This window comes from Mustela nigripes, chromosome 13 (assembly GCF_022355385.1).
Source record: "Mustela nigripes isolate SB6536 chromosome 13, MUSNIG.SB6536, whole genome shotgun sequence".
Classification (NCBI taxonomy): domain Eukaryota; kingdom Metazoa; phylum Chordata; class Mammalia; order Carnivora; family Mustelidae; genus Mustela; species Mustela nigripes.
Window position 1 is genome coordinate 26,194,257 of NC_081569.1, and position 19,758 is coordinate 26,214,014.

The following is a 19,758-nucleotide window of genomic DNA, read 5'->3' on the forward strand; positions in this document are numbered from 1 at the left end:
AGGTCATGATCCCAGGGTCCTGGGATGGAGCCCCGCATCAGGCTCTCTGCTTAGCGGGGAGCCTGCTTCCTCCTCTCTCTCTTTCTCAATCTGACTGCCTCTCTGCCTACTTGTGATCTCTACCAAATAAATAAATAAAATCTTTAAAAAAAAAAAAAAAACAAGAACAAAAAAATAACTGTCCAGAAATACAAGTCAGCCTTATTTCCAAATGAGGACAGCAATCAGTTTAGTGGGAACACAATAAGGGCTTCTAGAAATGGGCACAGGACTTCCAAATCTGAGTTTTGGTGACTAAGGCATCCACCTAATAATTAAGCTGAACATTCACTTTGCATGATTATCTGTGTCATATTTTGGAAAAAAAAAAAAAGTTTTTATGGGAAAAGTGGGAGAAATCATTCTAAACCAATTCTGCAGCTTCTTTTCTATAAAATGATGATGGTTACTTCTACTGATGCAATTATAATGCTCTAAGGGCAATCCCCCCCACCCCCGGCCAGCACTGAATACCTGGTATCTTCACTGTGCCACTGGAGGAAGTGTCGTCCGTGTAGGGATGGCTACTCTCTACCACCACAGGCTGAGAGGACAAGCGGCCGCTCTGCGAGTCTGTGGCTACGTCCTCCAGTTCGGTGACACAGAGCTCCAGCAACATATCTGCCACCTGGTGGAGGAAACAAGGGCACAGATCAAGTCATCAGGATGCTACCCCTGCTAACCCTGCTCCAGGTCTTTCCACAGGGACAGGGTGGCAGAGGGGAGCACTTGGGAATTTGAGAAAGCTAGTTCAAACTAGGGTTTGGTTCCCTCACCTATAGCATCAAAATAGCACAGAGTTCACAGAGGTGCCTATATATGTATACATGCAGCTGGGAGGCGCCGGACATATGTAAGAAACTCAATAGATGCCAACTGAAGAAACTGTGATCACAACAGTTTCTTTCTATACCAAGACAAGATTACTTCCTTGGGAGGAAAAATCTTTGTCTGGAATAAAATATCAAGGGAAGGAGCAGAAAGGTGATAAAAATGACCAAAATCCAGGAAGACACCAGGGGTCAAGCAGGAATGGGCAGGAATAAAGAAGAATGATCAAGCCATCCAGGCCAAACAGCAGCAAAGTATCTGGAATGAGGGACTACAAACAGAAACATAAGCAGGAATTTCTCTTGACCCAGGACATTAAGAGGCAGCCCCCCGTACCATATTCCCTCAACAATCCATGATGTCCTTATTTCATTTTAAAATTTTAGTGATTCACATCACTGAAGTGGACAACACTGGTGATTATAAATTCCTTGATTTCCATTTTTAAAAACAAGTAAGAAGGGGTGCCTGGGTGGCTCAGTCAGTTAACCATCTGCTTTTGACTCAGGTCATGATCTCGGGGTCCTGGGATCGAGCCCCATTTGGGGCTTCCAGATCAGCAGGGAGCCTACTACTCTTCCTTCCCACTTGTGCCCTCTCTCACTCTCTCTCTTTAAGAAAAATAAAACCTTTTAAAAAAATAAGAACATGTTATTATAACCAATAATGACCAGCAAATTTTCTAAATTCAGAAAAAAAAAACAACTATTCTCTAGTCCATACTTTTCAGGAATAATCCTTTCCTCTATTTTTCCCCATATCTAGATAACAAACAGATTAGCTTGGCAAACAGCTTTTTATTGATGACAAACTAAAATCACTGCCATGTAGATACTAGGACTATAAATTCATACATCTCTCTTTCAAGAGTTCCAAACATTAGGTCAGGAGAGGACACAGGACTAGCATCTTGTCACTGGTCAGGACAGTTTGAAGACAATCCTATCTTTGCTTCTGCCTCTCCTTGAACCTGCTATGGATTTGTGTCACTGAAACACAGATATTGGTGTCATCAAACACCTATTGCACAGCCCACAAGGGGTCTTCTGGGCTACATAATCTTCCTCTGACAAAAACATCATTCCTTCAGGAGGGATTAACAAAGCTTCTCAGGAGACAATGACATAGGGGTCATAGGTGTGGCTCTGTCCTCAAAGTACCCAGGGTCCAACATCATTTCTCCCACCCACCAGCAACCTGAGTGTCCATGAGACAGAAAAAACCCTCTCAGAGCCTCAGTTTCCTCATCTTTAAACAGAGAACACCAACACCTAATCTCGTAGCAAGAATGTACCAGAACTGGACCTGGCAAGTATGTGTGTAACAAATGCTGGGCATTATGACTTTAAATCCATGTCCTCATTCATATCCTTTCCTCTCACAAATACAGTAAACTTATAAAAAAATTAAACTTTTGCTTGCGGCAATTCATTTTGATTTAAACTCTCAGAATTAGCAAAGTAACTTGCCTCAAAAAACTAGAAAGTAGGAAACCTACTTCCTCTTCTTCCTGAATGCAATTAAGAAATAATAAACCCCAAACCATTTACCATCTACCAAACCATTTACTGTTTTCAAGACCACTCAACCATACATAAGTACCTTCTTGTTTGGGTGGTAGTGATATGGGGCCCAGAGAAACACAGATTACGTATCTGTAGAGAGCACATGGCATCAGACTCCGTGATGTGGCCAGCTCTAAAAGGCAGAGCAAGGCCACTGATAAATAATAGTCCTTAAGGAAGCCAGAAAACTTTAGGACTCATCAATCCAATTTCTAAGATACACTGATAAGATACTGACTTTAATATCCTACACTAGCTACATGTGCCTACACAAATTTAAATTAATTAAAGTTAAGTAAAATGGTAACTTCAGTTCCTCAGGTATACTAGTGATATTTGAAATAGTCAACAGCTACACGTGACTAGAGGCTATCACACTGAATGGCTTAGCTATAGAACATTGCCACCATAGCAGAAAATCCTATTGGATCCAGTGTTAACATTGTAGTATTGGACCATAAAGAGTGAGGTTGATGGAATAAAAGAGTCCACAAACAGACTGAAATATATACAGGAATTTTTTCAAATCATTGAGAAAAGGATGGATTATTCGATAAATGGTGTTGGACAACATGCTTGCCATCTAGGAAAAAATAAAGCTTGATCTCTACCTTATTTCTTACATTAGGATAAACCCCAGACAAGGCGCTGGGGTGACTCGGTTAAGTTTTTGACTCTTAGTTTCGGCTCAGGTCATGATCTCATGGGTTATGAGATGGAGCCTCATGTTGGGCTCTGTGCTTAGCAAGGAGTCTGCTTCAAGACTCTCTCCCTCTGACCCTCTCCCCTACTCGCTCACACTCTCCCCCTTTCTCTCTCTCCAAAGTAAATAAATAAATCTTTAAAAAAAAAAAAAGATAAATCCCAGATGGCTCAAAAATATAAATATAATAAACAAAATCATAAAAATAATGAGAAGAAATCTGAGAAAATTTATTTAAATAATGTCACAGAGGTAAACATTTTTTTTAGCATAATACAAACTCCAGATTTCACTAATGAAAAATACTGGCAGATCTGACTTCATAGAAATTAGAAATTTCTAAATGGCAAAAAGTACCAAACTAATGTCCAAAGGCACATTGGGAGGACAACTGAAGCACATAAGACAGAGAAAGACTTACTTACAAGATTCCTTCTAAACTGCTATCTACTAGAATAAAATCAAGCACAAGATACAGTATGATGACAACAGTAGCATATTCCCTGGACAGGAGTACCCAGCACAGTACCCATCATGTGGCTCACCTGTGGGTAGGCGGTACCCATGCCAGACAGCACAGCTGAAAGCACGTCCCTGCCCTTTTCCCCTGCCCGGCTACACACGGACAGCTTGAGCAAGTCTACCATGACGCGGGTGTCATCCGCAACCAGCAGACTGGTGAACTCATCCAAGGACTGAGGTTCAGGGCCTGATGCTTTATTTTGGCTTTCAACATCCTAAAAAGTCCAACAATTAAAATGAGGAGTAATACATTTAGAAACAGTCACCAATTTATTCATGAACTCAAAGGATATGTAACTATTACTGATGAATAAAGGGCTGTAGAAGGCCTTTAAGATCATGAAATGCCAGATTAAGAAATGACATACCCATAAAATTTTCATCACCATGTACTATGCTTTCAAGACCGATTAAATATTTTTAATAGAAAGTTATTCTTTTTATTTATTTTGTTTTCTTTTTTTAATTATGTTGTTAGCCACCAGAGTACATCATTAGTTTTTGATATCATTTACAAAATACCAACAGTATCTGTGAAAAGTATGACTAAACTACAAATCACAATTTATACTTTAACCAAGTTCATAAGGTAGCTTGGAATGAAGTCACACCATGTAAAATCTACCACCCGTCCATAAGACATGCATAGGAATTTCGTAAAACTAAATTTGGACTTTACATATTTTATCTATAGCCTCTCCATAATTATTTCCTAGAATCTCATTTAAATTGACTTGTTGGCTGGTATATAGCACATTAGCCACCTACTCTTTATCCTTGGGTTCTTTGAAAATGAAAATAGATATTCTCCTTTTTACTTTTCATTTACAGTATGTCAGCTAAAACTCATTGCACCTGTGATCATTTTCTTCTTTCCCCTCTTTGGCAGGAGAAAGAAGCTACTTATTTGTCTGCATCACTATCTGTCCCCTGACCTCATAACGATGTCCCACCCAGGACTGCCCCATCAGAGGGGAAGGACCCCCAGCAGCCCAGCTTCAAGAGGGTTCCGTGACCGTGGCCTTTCTAATCAGCCAAGGTCCGTGTGGTCCTCTGCTCTGCAGGGTGATTCTGTTGCTGACCAATTCCTTTGACCTGGAGGATGGCTTTCTGACCACCAGCAACCTGGAGCAGGTGAAGCTACCTGGCATCCACCTTCCCCAGCAAATACAGCGAGGTGCTCCCACAGAAACCATGAAGACATTACTTTTGCGGTGGGAAAGGACAGTACAAGATTCCATGTAATGCCAGAAAACTAAGACCTGGAGCAGAGAACTAAAGTGAAGAGCAGCCGACTGGGGCCTGGGGCCAGACCACGTGCAGTGTGAGGTAGAGCCCTCCTCCATGAAGGTTCTCAAAGCAGACCCAGCCAGGAGAGAAGCCCCCTCACCTTCTGGAGTAACAAACAGACCCAAAGCCCTAATGATCGTAAAAGCACAAACTGCCTCACAGCCTCCTATCTAACACCCTAAGAGCCTCTTGGGAGCTGGCAGTGGGATCTGACTTATAGAAAGGAATAAGAAGACATCAGAGGGGGGAAATTTTGAGCTTAGAGGGAGTGGGAAACACTGAGACCCAGGACCTTCTAGTTTCCCAGACAGAGTCTGGCTCACCAGAGGAAGAACAAGATGCCAAAAGTGCCTTTCTTCTTTTCTCCTACTTTCAGGATCTCAGCAAAACTAGTGCCAACTCTTTCCAGAAACAGCAGTGAACTAGGGGAAGCACAGCCCCACTTAGGAAATTTAAGGGGAATGGGACACATCCAATGTGCAAGTTCCATTGACTTAGGTCCTGGATACCACACTTCTCTGAGCTAGAATAGTTTCTCCCTTTAAAGAAACAGACCCTGCTCCTACCTCTGCATGGAGACCCAGGAAACCCATTAAGTGAAGTTGGTCAGAAATTGTAACATCCCAACATCTCTCTCACTGAAAACCAACAAAAGCATTCAGTGGAATATATTAACCACATATAATACATGTGATTAATACTAGCCTAAAACTAATATGCAAATTACCATGATTTATGAATCATACCAAAACTGAAACATCAGGAATCTAGGGGTATAATAATCTGGATAATGCCTACATCTCATAAATAAATTGGTAGGAAAGAAATTCCTCTCCTACCCAAAAGCAAAAATTTTGAATAATTCAGCATAATTTCTGCATTAAATCCTCACCCTAGGAGACTGCCAAGAAGTTAAATATAGATATCTAATCTATAAATAATATTTTTCATTACCAGAGATGGTTACCAGTAATTTCTATAGGACACATTTTTGTCAGCATAATAAACCAAGAGTTCTAAGTATAATTGAAAATAATGCATATTAAATAGATGTAGGAGGGCGCCTGGGTGGCTCAGTGGGTTAAGCCGCTGCCTTCGGCTCAGGTCATGATCTCAGGGTCCTGGGATCGAGTCCCGCATCGGGCTTTCTGCTCAGCAGGGAGCCTGCTTCCCTCTCTCTCTCTCTGCCTGCCTCTCCATCTACTTGTGATTTCTCTCTGTCAAATAAAAAATAAATAAATAAATAAATAAATAGATGTAGGGACTAAGGAGTGTACTTGTTATGATAACCACCAAGTGGAAGTGTTGAATCACTATATTGTACACCTGAAACTGATATTACACTGTATGTTAACTGGAATTTAAATAACAACTTAAAAAATTAAAAAAAGAATGGATATTTGTCCCCAAAGGCAAATATGCTGGCAAGGGAGAGAGTGTTAGCATGTACAATGGCCTGGCATAGGGAGCACCTAAGTGGCTCAGGAAGGTGTCCATATGTGGGGGTGGCTGGTGTGGCCAGCATGGGAGGTGAGAGAGAGGTCACAAATCAAGCAGGTGAAAGGTCATCCTTGCAGAAGTTAGACTGGTTCTGAGTGTCAGAAGCTGTGCAGAGAAAGGAGTGTACCCAGGTGGGGGAGGTGTGGCTACTTATGGGGAACTAAATAAACTGCCAATAACAGGGACCAGGTTTCTCACTTTCAGAGAAGAGAGTTATAAACACAGAGGGGGAGAAAAGAAGAATGAGTCCTGTGCTGTTAGAATTGATTGTATTGTTGTTGTGAACCAGTGGCTCTCAAAATATGCCATTTATAAAGAAATAAATAAGTGTACTTCTCTGTTGTGTATGTATACATACACATACATTCCCTACCTCTGTCCACTTGGAAACAGCAACACCCAAGATCAATGAGCACTTGAAGATCTTGCCTTTTAAATACCACTCTCTACTAAAAAGAACCAAGACCTCCTAGAGAAACATCTGATTTCTGGGCTGGAGGGTAAAACATTTTGTTGAGCTTATCTAGAATCTTGTGTTGTGCCAGAAAGCAAGAAAACACTAAAAAAAATGATGAGAACATCTTAAAGGGGCAGATAAAATTCTATAAAATATTTAAAGAAGAATTAATATTAATCCTTCAAACTCTTTAAAAAACAAAACAAAAGATAGGGGCGCCTGGGTGGCTCAGTCATTAAGCATCTGCCTTCTGCTCAGGTCATGATCCCAGGATCCTGGGATAGAGCCCTACATCAGGCTCCTTGTTCATTGGACAGCCTGCTTCTCCCTCTCCCTCTGCTGCTACCCCGACTTGTGCACGCACATGCATTCTCTCTCTCTCTGTGTCTCTGTCAAATAAATAAAATCTTAAAAAAAAAAAAAATGAAGGAAGACTGCCCAGCTCATTCTATGAGGACAGGATTACTCTAATACCCAAACCAGGCAAAAACATCACAAGATAACTACAGATTAGTATTCCTTATGAACACCGGTATAAAAATCCTCAACAAAAGAGCAAATCAATCCAGCAACGTATAAAAAGGATTACACATTTCAAATACAGAAAGAGACAGAGCAAGCATAAATTCCGTGGTGTTGGACTGAAACTGAAAATAGTAGTTTGAACTATTCATGGTTTTTATTATAAAGATAAGATGCTGAAGTAGAAAAAAAAATGTGCATATGCATGCATGCTTGCTGAGAAGGTGTAAACCATGGACATCTGGTAGCAACTAACTTACCAAGTTTCCAGATCTTGTTTCTAAATTCTATGATCCACTAAAAGGAACCAGGGCTCCTTGGAGAAATGGAGGATTCCAGAGCAGGGAGAGGGTAAGTTAAAGTCTGGAACACGTTTTTGCACCAAAAAGTAAATAAGTGTTCAAACAACTATGGGGACATACCAGAAGGACAAATGAACCAGCCAGAAAGGGATCCCCATGGCCATGTCTGGTACAATTTGGGTGTCAAATGATAACAGTAATGGATGTCATTATTTGAGTAAAGTACGATCCCATGATTCCATACCAACATAGATGGATGGATAGATAGACAGACAGACAGACAGATGAAGATGAGAAGGGAAAGTTCTCACAGAAGAACAGCAACAATTATGTTCAAAAATGAATGATGAAATTTGCAAAATCACCATGTGACAACTACCACAGTAATAATGGATTCAGCTAGAATCATCAATAGATACTAAAAACTGGTGGGTAAAATAGGAGGAAAAAGGTACTTACAGGTATTTATAGTCTCAAAGTATCTCCCCATGAATACATCCTAACCCACTTTTATTAACTTCTGGTGGAAAAACCTGGCAGACGCTCTTGACCAAGCAATAAGAATTAATATCACCAGACTCAGCAAATAAACAATGCACACACATCAATAGGATGCATTGAAAAGAACTCTACATCCTTCCTGTAGTATCCATCCAAAGGAAGAATTAAAAAATGTCCCATACTGAATACTAAAGAGACAACAGTCAACCCTGAATTGCGTTCTAGACCTATAAAGAATACTATTAGGACAATGAGCAAAATCTGATTAAATCTGTGGATTAGAAAGTAATCTGGATCAGTGTTAATGCCCTGACACACTGAAGCCTTGGGGATGAATGGGGACTGTGCCCTGCCAATGGTTCAGAAATGCCAACAGCTAGAGAACCTAGGTGAATAGTATATGTAAGTATAATGTGCTATAATTCTATGTACTACTTCTCCAACTTTTGTGTGCATTTAAGATTATTTCAGAGTCCAGCAAATTTAAGATTATTTCAAAATAAAATGTTAAAGAAGAAAGCTCCTTGACCTCTTTGGTTTTTGTCATAGTTTCTGCAATGATGCTGGCAGCTCCTGGGTCGTCCGTCACTGGGATAAATGGTCGAGAAGAAGCTGAGGAAGCAGATGGGGTCACTGCAGAGGGGGTCACAGCATCCTCAGAAGATATCATCTAGTTTAAAAGTATACAGGAAGAGGAAAAACTGAGCGGTGTGGCACACCTCCTACACAACTCCAAAAAGCTTTCCCTCAAACCACTTAAGCCAGAGGTTAACAAGGTGCTTCCACCATCCTGGGGTACAGGCAGCCCTCCAAAGTCAAACACATTAATATTTCCATGAAAACCTATTAATATTCACAAAAAGCCACATGAAGAAGATTAGAAATGAGTTCGCATCTCTTCAAGTTGGGTCTTCCCCAAAAATAAGTTACAAAAACTCTTGGCCTTCAGAGCTTTAATGTTCCAGAATCATGCATAAAGGACTGTGGACTTGTATTTCACAACTTTTTAAAAAATTTAAGGTATTTCTATTTAAACATGATAAAGATCCTTTTAAAATTGCATATTTTTAAATTCAATCCAAAAATCACAGCAGTAGGAACAAAAGCAGTCTGAATTAATAATACTTTCCTAAACACAAAGTTTGATCTAATGTTGCATTATTGTTTCACTATTTATTTTTACCTCTCCTCTCTTTTCTTGCCATGGATTTGGACTCAGTCTGTCTTCAATATCAATAGCCAGCACACATTCCTCTCCGTTCACAGGACTGGCCATAGCAGATGCATCAGAAGGAGGTGCCGAGGAGGAAAATGAAGGACACTCCACCGGAGCAATCATGCCAGCTGGCATCAGGGCCCCAACCACCGCATCTCTGTCAGGAGAGAAAGCCAGGCCTGTGGTGAACTGCCCTTCACCAATGCAGGAAAGAAGACCCAGGAGTAGGGACGAACACTTACTGAGTGACTCCCTCATTTTTATAGGATACACATAAAGCAGTTCTGGGAAAATACTAAACCAATATTCATCAGCTAAAAGCTACAATGTTTACTTATGATCTTATGACCTTGGTAATCACAGGTGAAAAAATACCAAATATAAAAATCAGACCAGAATAAACCCCCAGATTCCCTTGAGAAATCTTCTAGGATTGTTAGAGCCTGAGGATAATGTTTTATTTACTAAAAGCTGTGTATCAAAGATGCCTCACATAAGGCAGCTAAGACTAAATGTCCTCTCAGTGACACAGTTGGCCTTCAGTATGAAACTAATGTTCCTGTGTAATTTATTTCTACTCATCAGGCCTATAATCATGGGAGATGAGCAACTAACTCAGACAGAAAATAGCAGCAAAATGTTGAAAAAGATAGCATTATTAAAAATCTGTTTATCCAGTGTTTGAGTGAAGGAAATGACAAGTGGTCTTAAACATCACTGTATAGTTTTATCAGTTATTTCTTCCTCTCATTCCTCAAATAGTGATGCTTAAAACTTACTGGCCATAAAAATAAAAAATGATTTTTAATTTGGATTTCTTTTTTTTTTTTTTTTTTGAGAGAGAGAGAGAGAGAGAGCAAGCAGGGGTGGAGGAGGGGTAGTAGGAGAGGAAGAGAGAATCTTAAGCAAGCTCCACACCCACCACTCCAATTTGGATTTCTGATTCATATTTCAACCCCCATTAAAAAAAGCACAGGGGTGCCTGGGTGGCTCAGTTGGTTACATGCCTGACTCTTGATTTCGGCTCAGGCTGTGATCTCAAGGTCATGAGATCAAGCCCCATGTTCTCAGGCTCCATACTCAGCAGGGAGTCTGCTGGAGATTCTTTCTCTCTGCCCCTCCCTCTGGCCCTCTCTCCCCACAAATGCATATGTGTTCTCTCATGTTCTCTCTAAAATAAATAAACAGATCGTAAAAAAAAAAAAAAAAAAATCACCATTCACGAAGGGTATATGATCTAAAACTCACAGTATTTAAAGACAATACTATAACATTCTCTGAGACATATAATCAACCAAAAATACAAAACCCAAAGTTTAAATAACTGCAGGACTTCAAAAGCTAGTCAACAAGCCTACCTGGCATACATGATTTGCAATGCTGTAAGTATATGAGATAAGGCCTGCTGTTTGGCCAGATTTCCATCCAATGACAGGAGAATCTTGGCAAGAGAAGGGCGATTTGGCTTAGAATTATTTGCACCACTGATTTTATTGCTGGCAGCAGAAGAATCAGCATCTGAAGGCACACCTGAAAAAGGAAAATAAAATTTGGGATCAATTTTAAAGATCAGAGTTTGCTCTATTCCTATTTGACCTTTCCAGTTTATTTCTAAAACACACTCCAATCTTCATTTTGCTATTTCACAGATTAAGTATTAGGTTAATGGTCTTCCAGAGTAAAAACAAAAACAATAAATAAACAATAAAAACAAAAACAATAAACCTATTTACTTCTATAAAAAAGTTATTTTCATCAAAGCTTCATTGTTTAGCTACAAAAAAAAAAAAAGTGATTAAAATATAGTGACTACCCGTATTTACTTACCACTGAAATGCAAGACAAAAAAAACACAAAACAATGGAAAGAAGACAAAATGTTCACCAACGAACAGTCTTACTAGACACATGATCCAGGTCATCACTGCCCTAAGAGTTCGCAGGCTTCAGCCAAGGGAAGGGAACCAGGTGGAGCTCAGTGGTCTATATGAGTAAAGGAGGAACAGCTCTGGGGAGAGAGGCCAGTGTGGTCAGAGTTCACAAAACAGAAGCAGAGAAGACACAGTTGCCCAGATAAGTGCGCCAGGGAGTTATGCAGGTACCCTCACTCCCACAGCTGAGGATGCAGCAAAAGGTGCCTACATGAGAGGAACTTCCCAAAGACAAAGAAAGAACTACATGAAAGTACTACAGACCCCACACACAGGCTGGAAGAATGCAGAGGAACCAGCATAGCAGTTGCTCCTGTCAGCCAGACATGAAGACCTCATTTTTCTCACAATGTCTTGTCTCAGTGGTGGGGAATTATTAGTCTCAGACTAATATCAGGTCTGAAGCCACTAAACAAATCCAAAGCCAAGACCCAAAAGGAACAAAATGTTATAGAGTAACTTAACCGTAAGCTAAAGAAGATTTACAGACAAACAAAAATCTCCAGCAGGCATTTTTTTTTTTATTTGACACAGAGAGAGAGATCACAAGTAGGCAGAGAGGCAGAAGAGAGAGGGGGGGAGGGAGCAGGCTCTCCGCTGAGCAGAGAGCCTGATGCAGGGCTCAATCCCAGGACCCTGAGACCAGGACCCGAGCCAAAGGCAGAGGCCCAACCCACTGAGCCACCTAAGCGCCCCTCCGGCAGGCAATTTTATAAAAATTGACAAGCTTATTCTAATACTCAAAACAGCATTTGAAAAAGAACAAAGTTAAAGAATTACCACAGCCTGAATTTGGGTCTTTTATGAAGTTATAATAATCAAAATATTGTGGTATTGGCAACAAAATACAAAAATAAGTCAACAAAACTGAGCATCCAGAAATAGATCCATAACATGCAAAGACAACTGATTTTTTACAAAGGTGCAAAAAGCAACTCAACAGAGAAAGGATAGTTTTCTTAAGTAAATGAAACTGGAACAACTGGATATCCACACACACACACACCTCCACCAAAGAATTCAGTACACATCTCACACAATATATAAAATTTAACTTGAGATCAAGCATAGATTTAAATATCTAAAACTCTAGAACTTACATAAAAAAATACAGGAAATGAACTTCTGATTTTGAGTACACAAAGTCTTTTTAGATGTAACCCCAAAGTATGAGCCATTAAAAAAATGGACTTTATCAAAATTAAAAATTTCTGCTCTTTAAAATTCACTTGTGGAGAGAATGAGAAGATAAGCAACATTGGGAGAAAATATTTACAAGCCACATATCTGACAAAAGACTTGTACCCAGAATATATAAAGAACACTCAACACTCAATAAGAAAACAACCTAGTTTTTTAAATGTAGGCACAAAGATAGAAATAGACACTACCAAAAAACAAAACAAAACAAAACAAAAAAAATAACACCCTATTTGGATGATAAATACACATGATGCTCAACATCATTAGTCATCAGGGAAATGCAAAGTAAAACCACAATGAGATACCACTACATATCTACACAAATCTTAAGTTCAAATCATAAAGACTGACCAAACCAAGGGTAGACAAAAATATGGAGTGAGCTGGAGCTTTGGAACAATGACTTTACAAAAACAGTCTGTAGGATTCTTGAGAAGATAAACCTATACCTACCATATGATTTAACCATTCCTCTCCTAGATATTTACCCTAGAGAAATCCAAGTATAGGTCCACATAAAGACTTGTACATGAATGTTCATAGCAATTTTATTTGTAAAGCCAAAAACTGGGAACAACCTCAAAGTCCACCCACAGGCAACTAATAACAAACTGAAGTACATCCATAAGTGAAATACTACTTGACAAAAAAGAAAAGAATGAGTTATTAGTATATGCAACATGAATGAATTTCAAAATAATGATGCTGAATGGAAAAAGTGAGATTTAAAAAGTACCCACTGTATGATTCCATTTATATAAAACTCTTAAAAATACAAACTTACATACAGTGTCAGAAAGCAAGTCAAGGGGTTGTAGGAGAAAGAGAGGCTGAGAAGGGGCACAAAGAATATGTATATTTTCACTTATCTTGACTCAGTGATGCTTTCACAGGTGCACACATGTCAAAGCTCATGGAAATCACACTTTAAATATGTAAGGTTTGTTGAATGTCAATTATATCTGAGTCAAGCTGCTAAAAATACCAAGTAGCCCAGCCCAGCACAGTGCTTATGTATGTCAAGTAGTTATTATACAGCACTGCCAGAGGTGACCTGATCATAATATAAGAATCAGCATCATACTTCCTTTCAAAATTCTCCTTCCAGCACACAAAAAAGCAAAGTACCATGGTTATTTTGTGACCCTAGTACAGAATGCAGTTAATGCAGTGCTACAACCTCTAATCTGGTGGTCTTATTAAATATTCTAACTATGATGTTCTTGTACCCTACAGAAATATCTTATACTAAATACAAATCTGTGTTACCTAAATAGGAAGCACCTAAAGGGTCTCTTGCAGTCTGAAAGAGAACGGGCTCATGGACAGAGGGTGTTGCCACATCAACGGTAGTCCATGCCACACTGTGTGAAGACCCACAAGCCACTCGTGTGATCTTCTGGCCTTCTAAGCCTTGCACAAGTGTAGGCTTTCTATTAACTGTGGTCGTGCCATTGCCCTGTTGGCCATGGTCGTTATCTCCCCAAGCATAAACCTGTTACAGGGAACAAAAACAGAATTTTTCAACATTTGAGAACATTGTCTTTAAATTTACTTCAAAATTCTCTCCAATAACTATAAGTAAGTATTTATTTACTATCAATCCAATAAATTTATCTGTGCTGTTTTATTTTAGGAAACCGGGAGATTCTCCTCTTCAACTAAGTTCAATACTTATTTATTTTCCTTTGTTTTGCAAAGCAAAGTGATCAAAAACAATATGCTCACTTTTCATGTAATTTACTTCTTGGCTTTACAGATTTAGAAGGAAGAATTTATTTTTAATTCATTTTGATTAAAAAAAAACAAACAGTGTGCTCTTGTTGCAATGAGCACTGGATGTTATATGTAAATGATGAATCACTAAATTCTACTCGTGAAACCGATGTTACACTATATGTTAACTAACTAGAACTTAAATAAAATTTGGGGGGAAAAAATGTGCTAATTTGTTGTCATAAATGAATTTTTAAAATATAACATAAGCCTAATATATATATATATATATATATATATATTTATAAACATATATATAAATATATATATATTTATATTTATATTTATTTATTTATAAAACATAAGCCTGTCATGATATGGATTCTCAAAGCAGAAGAATGAGTAATACTTGTCATGGATGACTTTATTTCTAAAATGACAAACATATCTCTCAATTGGTTATCAATTTCTCAAGTAAAACACTGTTAATACCTTAGCAGTAGGAGCTTCAATGACAATAATCTTTTCATATTTTTCATGTGGACTTTAAAATAGGAAAGCCCACCACTTTACAACATCTGTCAGTCAACAACTCTTCAATTTACCAGGTGTTCCTGCCTAAGCTGACAACTGGGCAGACATACACAAGAACAAAACGGGTACAGCCTGTCCTCCTGGTTCTTTAAGTACTAAGACTCACTTCATTTCATCATGAATTATATTTTCAACACAAGGACTTGTCATCTTAGCTTACCTGCCCTGCATCTGTGACTGCCAGGCAGTGCAGGGCCCCAACAGCCACATGCACAATCTTCTTCCCTCTCAGCCCTTCCACCACCTGTGGCTTCCGTACGTGCACATCAGAGCCATGGCCCAATCTGAAGTAATCCCCCTTCCCCCTGCAAGGAGGTCAAGAGTGTGCATTTTAATATATGGCTACCATCTAGCAATGTTCCACAGGAAGACACTCATTTGTTTACAGCATTAGAGCCAGCTCATTAACATCACATACAGTGCCCATAGTCTCTGAAATTATGTTATAAAATAGTATATCATTAATTCAAATTAATTCTTTAATTCTACAGCAAGATCCTTAATGTGTGCTGTATAAACTTAAGTTACTGATGTAGGTCAATTCTTCCTTAAGCTGCCTCTGAGATACATTACTCAAGTTAAGGCCCATCACATTGTCACAAGGTCAGCTGGTTGTCCCTCTCCTTTTAAGTTTAATAAAATAAGCTTTCACAAGAAAGGCATGGACTTTTTAAGGATCAAAGAAATCAGAAGTCTGCTTTCTGCCCAAATGATCGCTAGTCTTCTGGCATGGTAAGAAAGAAGAAACCTTCTACATAAATCTCACCTAAACAGGGAAGACAACCAGCTGGGCTAAAATTTCTCTAATCTTCATTTCCAAATGACCCAGTTACAAGAAAAATTTCTTATTATAATACTGTCACTAATCCCAACTTGAAATACATAAAAGAAAAAAGATGCTGGATGTAAGAAAATGAAGGTTTGGGGCACCTGGGTGGCTCAGTTGTTAGGTGTCTGCCTTCAGCTCAGGTTATGATCCCAAGATCCTGGGATCGAGCACTGCATCAGGCTCCCTGCTTGACGGGGAGTCTGCTTCTTCCTCTCCCACTCCCCCTGCTGTGTACCTGCTCTTGCTGTTTCTCTCTCTTAGTTATTTCTTTTTTAAAGATTTTATTTACATATTTAAAAAAAAAAGATTTTATTTATTGATTTGACAGAGAGACAGAGATCACAAGTAGGCAGAAAGGCAGGCAGAGAGAGAATCAGGCTACCCACTGAGCAGGGATCCCACTTTGGGACTCGATCCCAAGACCCTGAGATCATAACCTGAGCTGAAGGCAGAGGCTTAACCCACTGAACCACCCAAGTGCCGCTCTCTCTCTTTCTAATAAATAAACAGAATCTTGAAAAAGAAAAAAAGAAAGAAAAGAAAAGAAAAGAAAATGAAGGTTTAACCATCCCTGCCGGGGGGGATGGGACACAGGGCAGAAGCTCCACCACTGTCTCACATGGACACATACACCCTGATGGGTGACAGAGAGTTTACATACCATGTCCACACCACTCCTGACTTGGTGAGAGCCAAGGAGAACTGAGCTCCACATTCGATCTGACACACTCCCTGTCCATTCAGTCTCTCAATGTTCTGGGGAATATTACAGCCTTCACTTCCTCCCCGGCCCAGTTTTCCAAAGTCACCATCACCCCAGGAAAATACTAAACCTAGGGTTAAAAAATGCATACTTCAGGCCAGTGCTTCATGATGTTCCTACCCACCCAGATAAAGAGTCAGGTAGGAGCTTACCTTCATCAGTCAGAGCCAGGGTCTGTGCATCTCTACTTCCACATGCAACCTGGATTACTCTGTGACCAAGAAGGACTTTCACCTACTCAATTACAAATTTAAAAACAGAATCAAGCACAGGCACTGAGAAAACAAAGGAAATTTTTTCCACAGACTGAAAGCCAATAATGCACATGTCTTTATGAACTTTCCTAGACTCGAAGCTTATCTTCCTTGAAATCAGCAGATGGTAAGCTTTCTGTAAGCAACAAAAATGTGTATAATCACCATTTTGGGCTTCAGTTGTGTTGTATTATCCCCATGTCCCAACCGGCCGTACTCTCCAAGGCCCCAGGTGTATAGCTCCCCACTGGATGTGAGGGCTGCGCTATGTGAGCTCCCACAGGCAATATCCCGGATACGCTTGGTTTTCAAGGCCTCAATAAGCCGTGGCTTGTCACAGTTCCTAAAACAAGATTAAATAATATTCCCTAAAATCAATCCAATCATTTTAAAGAAGAAAAAAAGGACATCTACACTGGTCCACATTTAGTCAAAACAACATCTGCAGATCAACTTAACTATCAAACATTAAAACAGATCATGTGAGGCCATTCACATTCATAGATATTTTTAACAGATATATTTTTAGGTTCCATTTTCAAAAATGACCTATCCTATTTAATTTTCTGAAAAATAACTACCACAAAGATAATCACTATTATCATCAGTAACCTCGTCTCATTAGCAAGTAATGAAGAAAACATTCTTACATTCTGCTGAAGTGTCCAAGTTTGCCATCGTCACCTTCACCCCAGGAAAACACTTTCCCATCAACAGTTAAAGCCGTAGCATGGCGGCCACCTGCAACATTCAGACAGATATGTGCTGCCAAATTTAGTTTACAAGAAGTTCACAGCATTATTACTTTACTCTGCCTGACATGCAGCATTTGTTCAATGAATATGTGTTCAACAAATGAGTAGATAGGATTAGCTTTTCAGGGCGACAAATACATAAAGTCAGTGAACGTTAAGTAAACTACAAAGTTTAAATCCTAGAATGAATTTTACTCGTAAAGAGGCAGCAAAATATAAAATCAACAAGTCAGGAAATGACAGATGCTGGCGAGGATGCGGAGAAAGGGGAACCCTCCTACACTGTTGGTGGGAATGCAAGCTGGTGCAACCACTCTGGAAAACAGCATGGAGGTTCCTCAAAATGTTGAAAATAGAACTGCCCTAAGACCCAGCAACTGCACTACTGGGTATTTACCCTAAAGATACAAACGTAGTGATCCAAAGGGGCATATGCACCCGAATGTTTACAGCAGCAATGTCCACAAGAGCCAAACTATGGAAAGAACCTAGATGTCCATCAACAGATGAATGGATCAAGAAGATGTGGTATATATACACAATGGAATACTATGCAGCCATCAAAAGAAATGAAATCTTGCCATTTGCGACAACATGGATGGAACTAGAGCGTATCATGCTTAGCGAAATAAGTCAAGCAGAGAAAGACAACTATCATATGATCTCCCTGATATGAGGAAGTGGTGATGCAACATGGGGGCTTCAGTGGGTAGGAGAAGAATCAATGAAACAAGATGGGATTGGGAGGGAGACAAACCATAAGTGACTCTAAATCTCACAAAAGAAACTGAGGATTGCTGGGGAAAGGGGGGTTGGGAGAAGGGGGGTGGGGTTATGGACATTGGGGAGGATATGTGCTTTGGTGGGTGCTGTGAAGTGTGTAAACCTGGCATTCACAAACCTGTACCCCTGGGGATAAAAATAGGTTTATAAAAAATAAAAAATTTAAAAAAAAGAGGCAGCAAAATAGTACCATGTTTAATAATGGGGTTCCTGTTATGTTAAATATATAAAAGATCAAAATTCAGACAGAAAAAAAGTAAAAATAAGTACATTTATGACTAGGCAAATTATCAAATATACTGGCAATTAAGCTTTAGAGAAATGTACACCAACTGTGGAGCTATTTAAGCAAAAGCACCATCAATCACAATTAATGCATTATACCCATTCTTTCATGGTCATGCTCTTCCCCAGTATAGACCATTCTTCCAGTCCATCTAGTCTGCCCCAAGACTGAAGTACACTATCTTTATTGATGTTTTCTCTCTGCCACCTGTGTCCCTGCCAACTCCTGGGCTCTCAGTCCCACAAATCATTCATTCTCCCCTATTCTTTACAACAGACCCCACACTAATGAGAGTAACAATGTGCTCAGCTAAAAACTCCCTTGCCCAGAAAGGATGGTGACAGAGATCCAACAGAAGTGAGCTAGGCTTCCTAAAAAGCCCTTTAAAGGGGCTAAGTGGGCTGAGGAAACATCTGTGCTCACCTAGACAGAGCTTTATGGCCATCTATCAACAAAGGTGGAAAGAAAGACCAAATGGCACTTGTGTTCCTCATGGGCACAGAGCTACCGTACTAGTCCAGGAGCCCACCCCCAGACTTAGACAAAGAAGAAAAGCAAAATTCTATCTTGCTCAAGCCTCTACTGTTTAGACCTGCTTTGATATGGGGTTAAACCCAAACCTACTCAGTGCAGACGTGAAGTGAGTTTTATACCTAATTTAGTTCCATTCCTCAGAGGCCTAGCATAGTGCTTTGAAATAATTCTCAGTAAAGGTTTCCTAAACTGAGAGAGGGTGATTTTTTTTTTTCCACAGGATCTTTCTTATCACTGGGGTTCACAGACACTTGAGAAATCTGATGAAAGTTACAGGCTCTTTCCCCAGAAAAATAACACATATATAAGCAAGGAACATGATGATTTCGAAGATGCCATCAAACAGAGACCACAGCTCTGAGACTGAAAATCAATACCTTGGAGAGGGGGAGTACCTATCACACACCTGGAATGCCAACAACTACTGATCTCTAGAAAGCCTCGCGTGGCAACAATAATTAAATTCTAGACCACCTGGAGATTTACATTATCCAACTTTTATTCTTTTTTTTTAATTTTTTATTTTTTATAAACATATATTTTTATGCCCAGGGGTACAGGTCTGTGAATCACCAGGTTTACACACTTCACAGCACTCACCAAAGCACATACGCTCCCCAATGTCCATAATCCCACCCCCTTCTCCCAAACCCCCTCCCCTCC

The 19,758-nt window shown here is 39.6% G+C and overlaps 1 protein-coding gene across 5 annotated transcripts in view; it reads right to left on the bottom strand.

Moving 5' to 3' along the window:
• Nucleotides 1-19,758, bottom strand: part of HERC2 (HECT and RLD domain containing E3 ubiquitin protein ligase 2) — a 239,496-nt gene that overhangs the window by 47,273 nt on the left and 172,465 nt on the right. For all 5 annotated transcript variants that reach the window (XM_059371738.1, XM_059371740.1, XM_059371741.1 and 2 more), the window contains exons 60-70: nucleotides 17,388-17,478; nucleotides 16,903-17,080; nucleotides 16,636-16,717; nucleotides 16,382-16,553; nucleotides 15,052-15,196; nucleotides 13,851-14,076; nucleotides 10,807-10,978; nucleotides 9,416-9,605; nucleotides 8,762-8,902; nucleotides 3,684-3,875; nucleotides 514-667 (exon numbers count right to left, since the gene is read on the bottom strand). In XM_059371738.1, coding sequence (XP_059227721.1) covers nucleotides 514-667; nucleotides 3,684-3,875; nucleotides 8,762-8,902; nucleotides 9,416-9,605; nucleotides 10,807-10,978; nucleotides 13,851-14,076; nucleotides 15,052-15,196; nucleotides 16,382-16,553; nucleotides 16,636-16,717; nucleotides 16,903-17,080; nucleotides 17,388-17,478 — 1,743 coding nt within the window. The remainder of the gene's footprint in view (nucleotides 1-513; nucleotides 668-3,683; nucleotides 3,876-8,761; nucleotides 8,903-9,415; nucleotides 9,606-10,806; nucleotides 10,979-13,850; nucleotides 14,077-15,051; nucleotides 15,197-16,381; nucleotides 16,554-16,635; nucleotides 16,718-16,902; nucleotides 17,081-17,387; nucleotides 17,479-19,758) is intronic.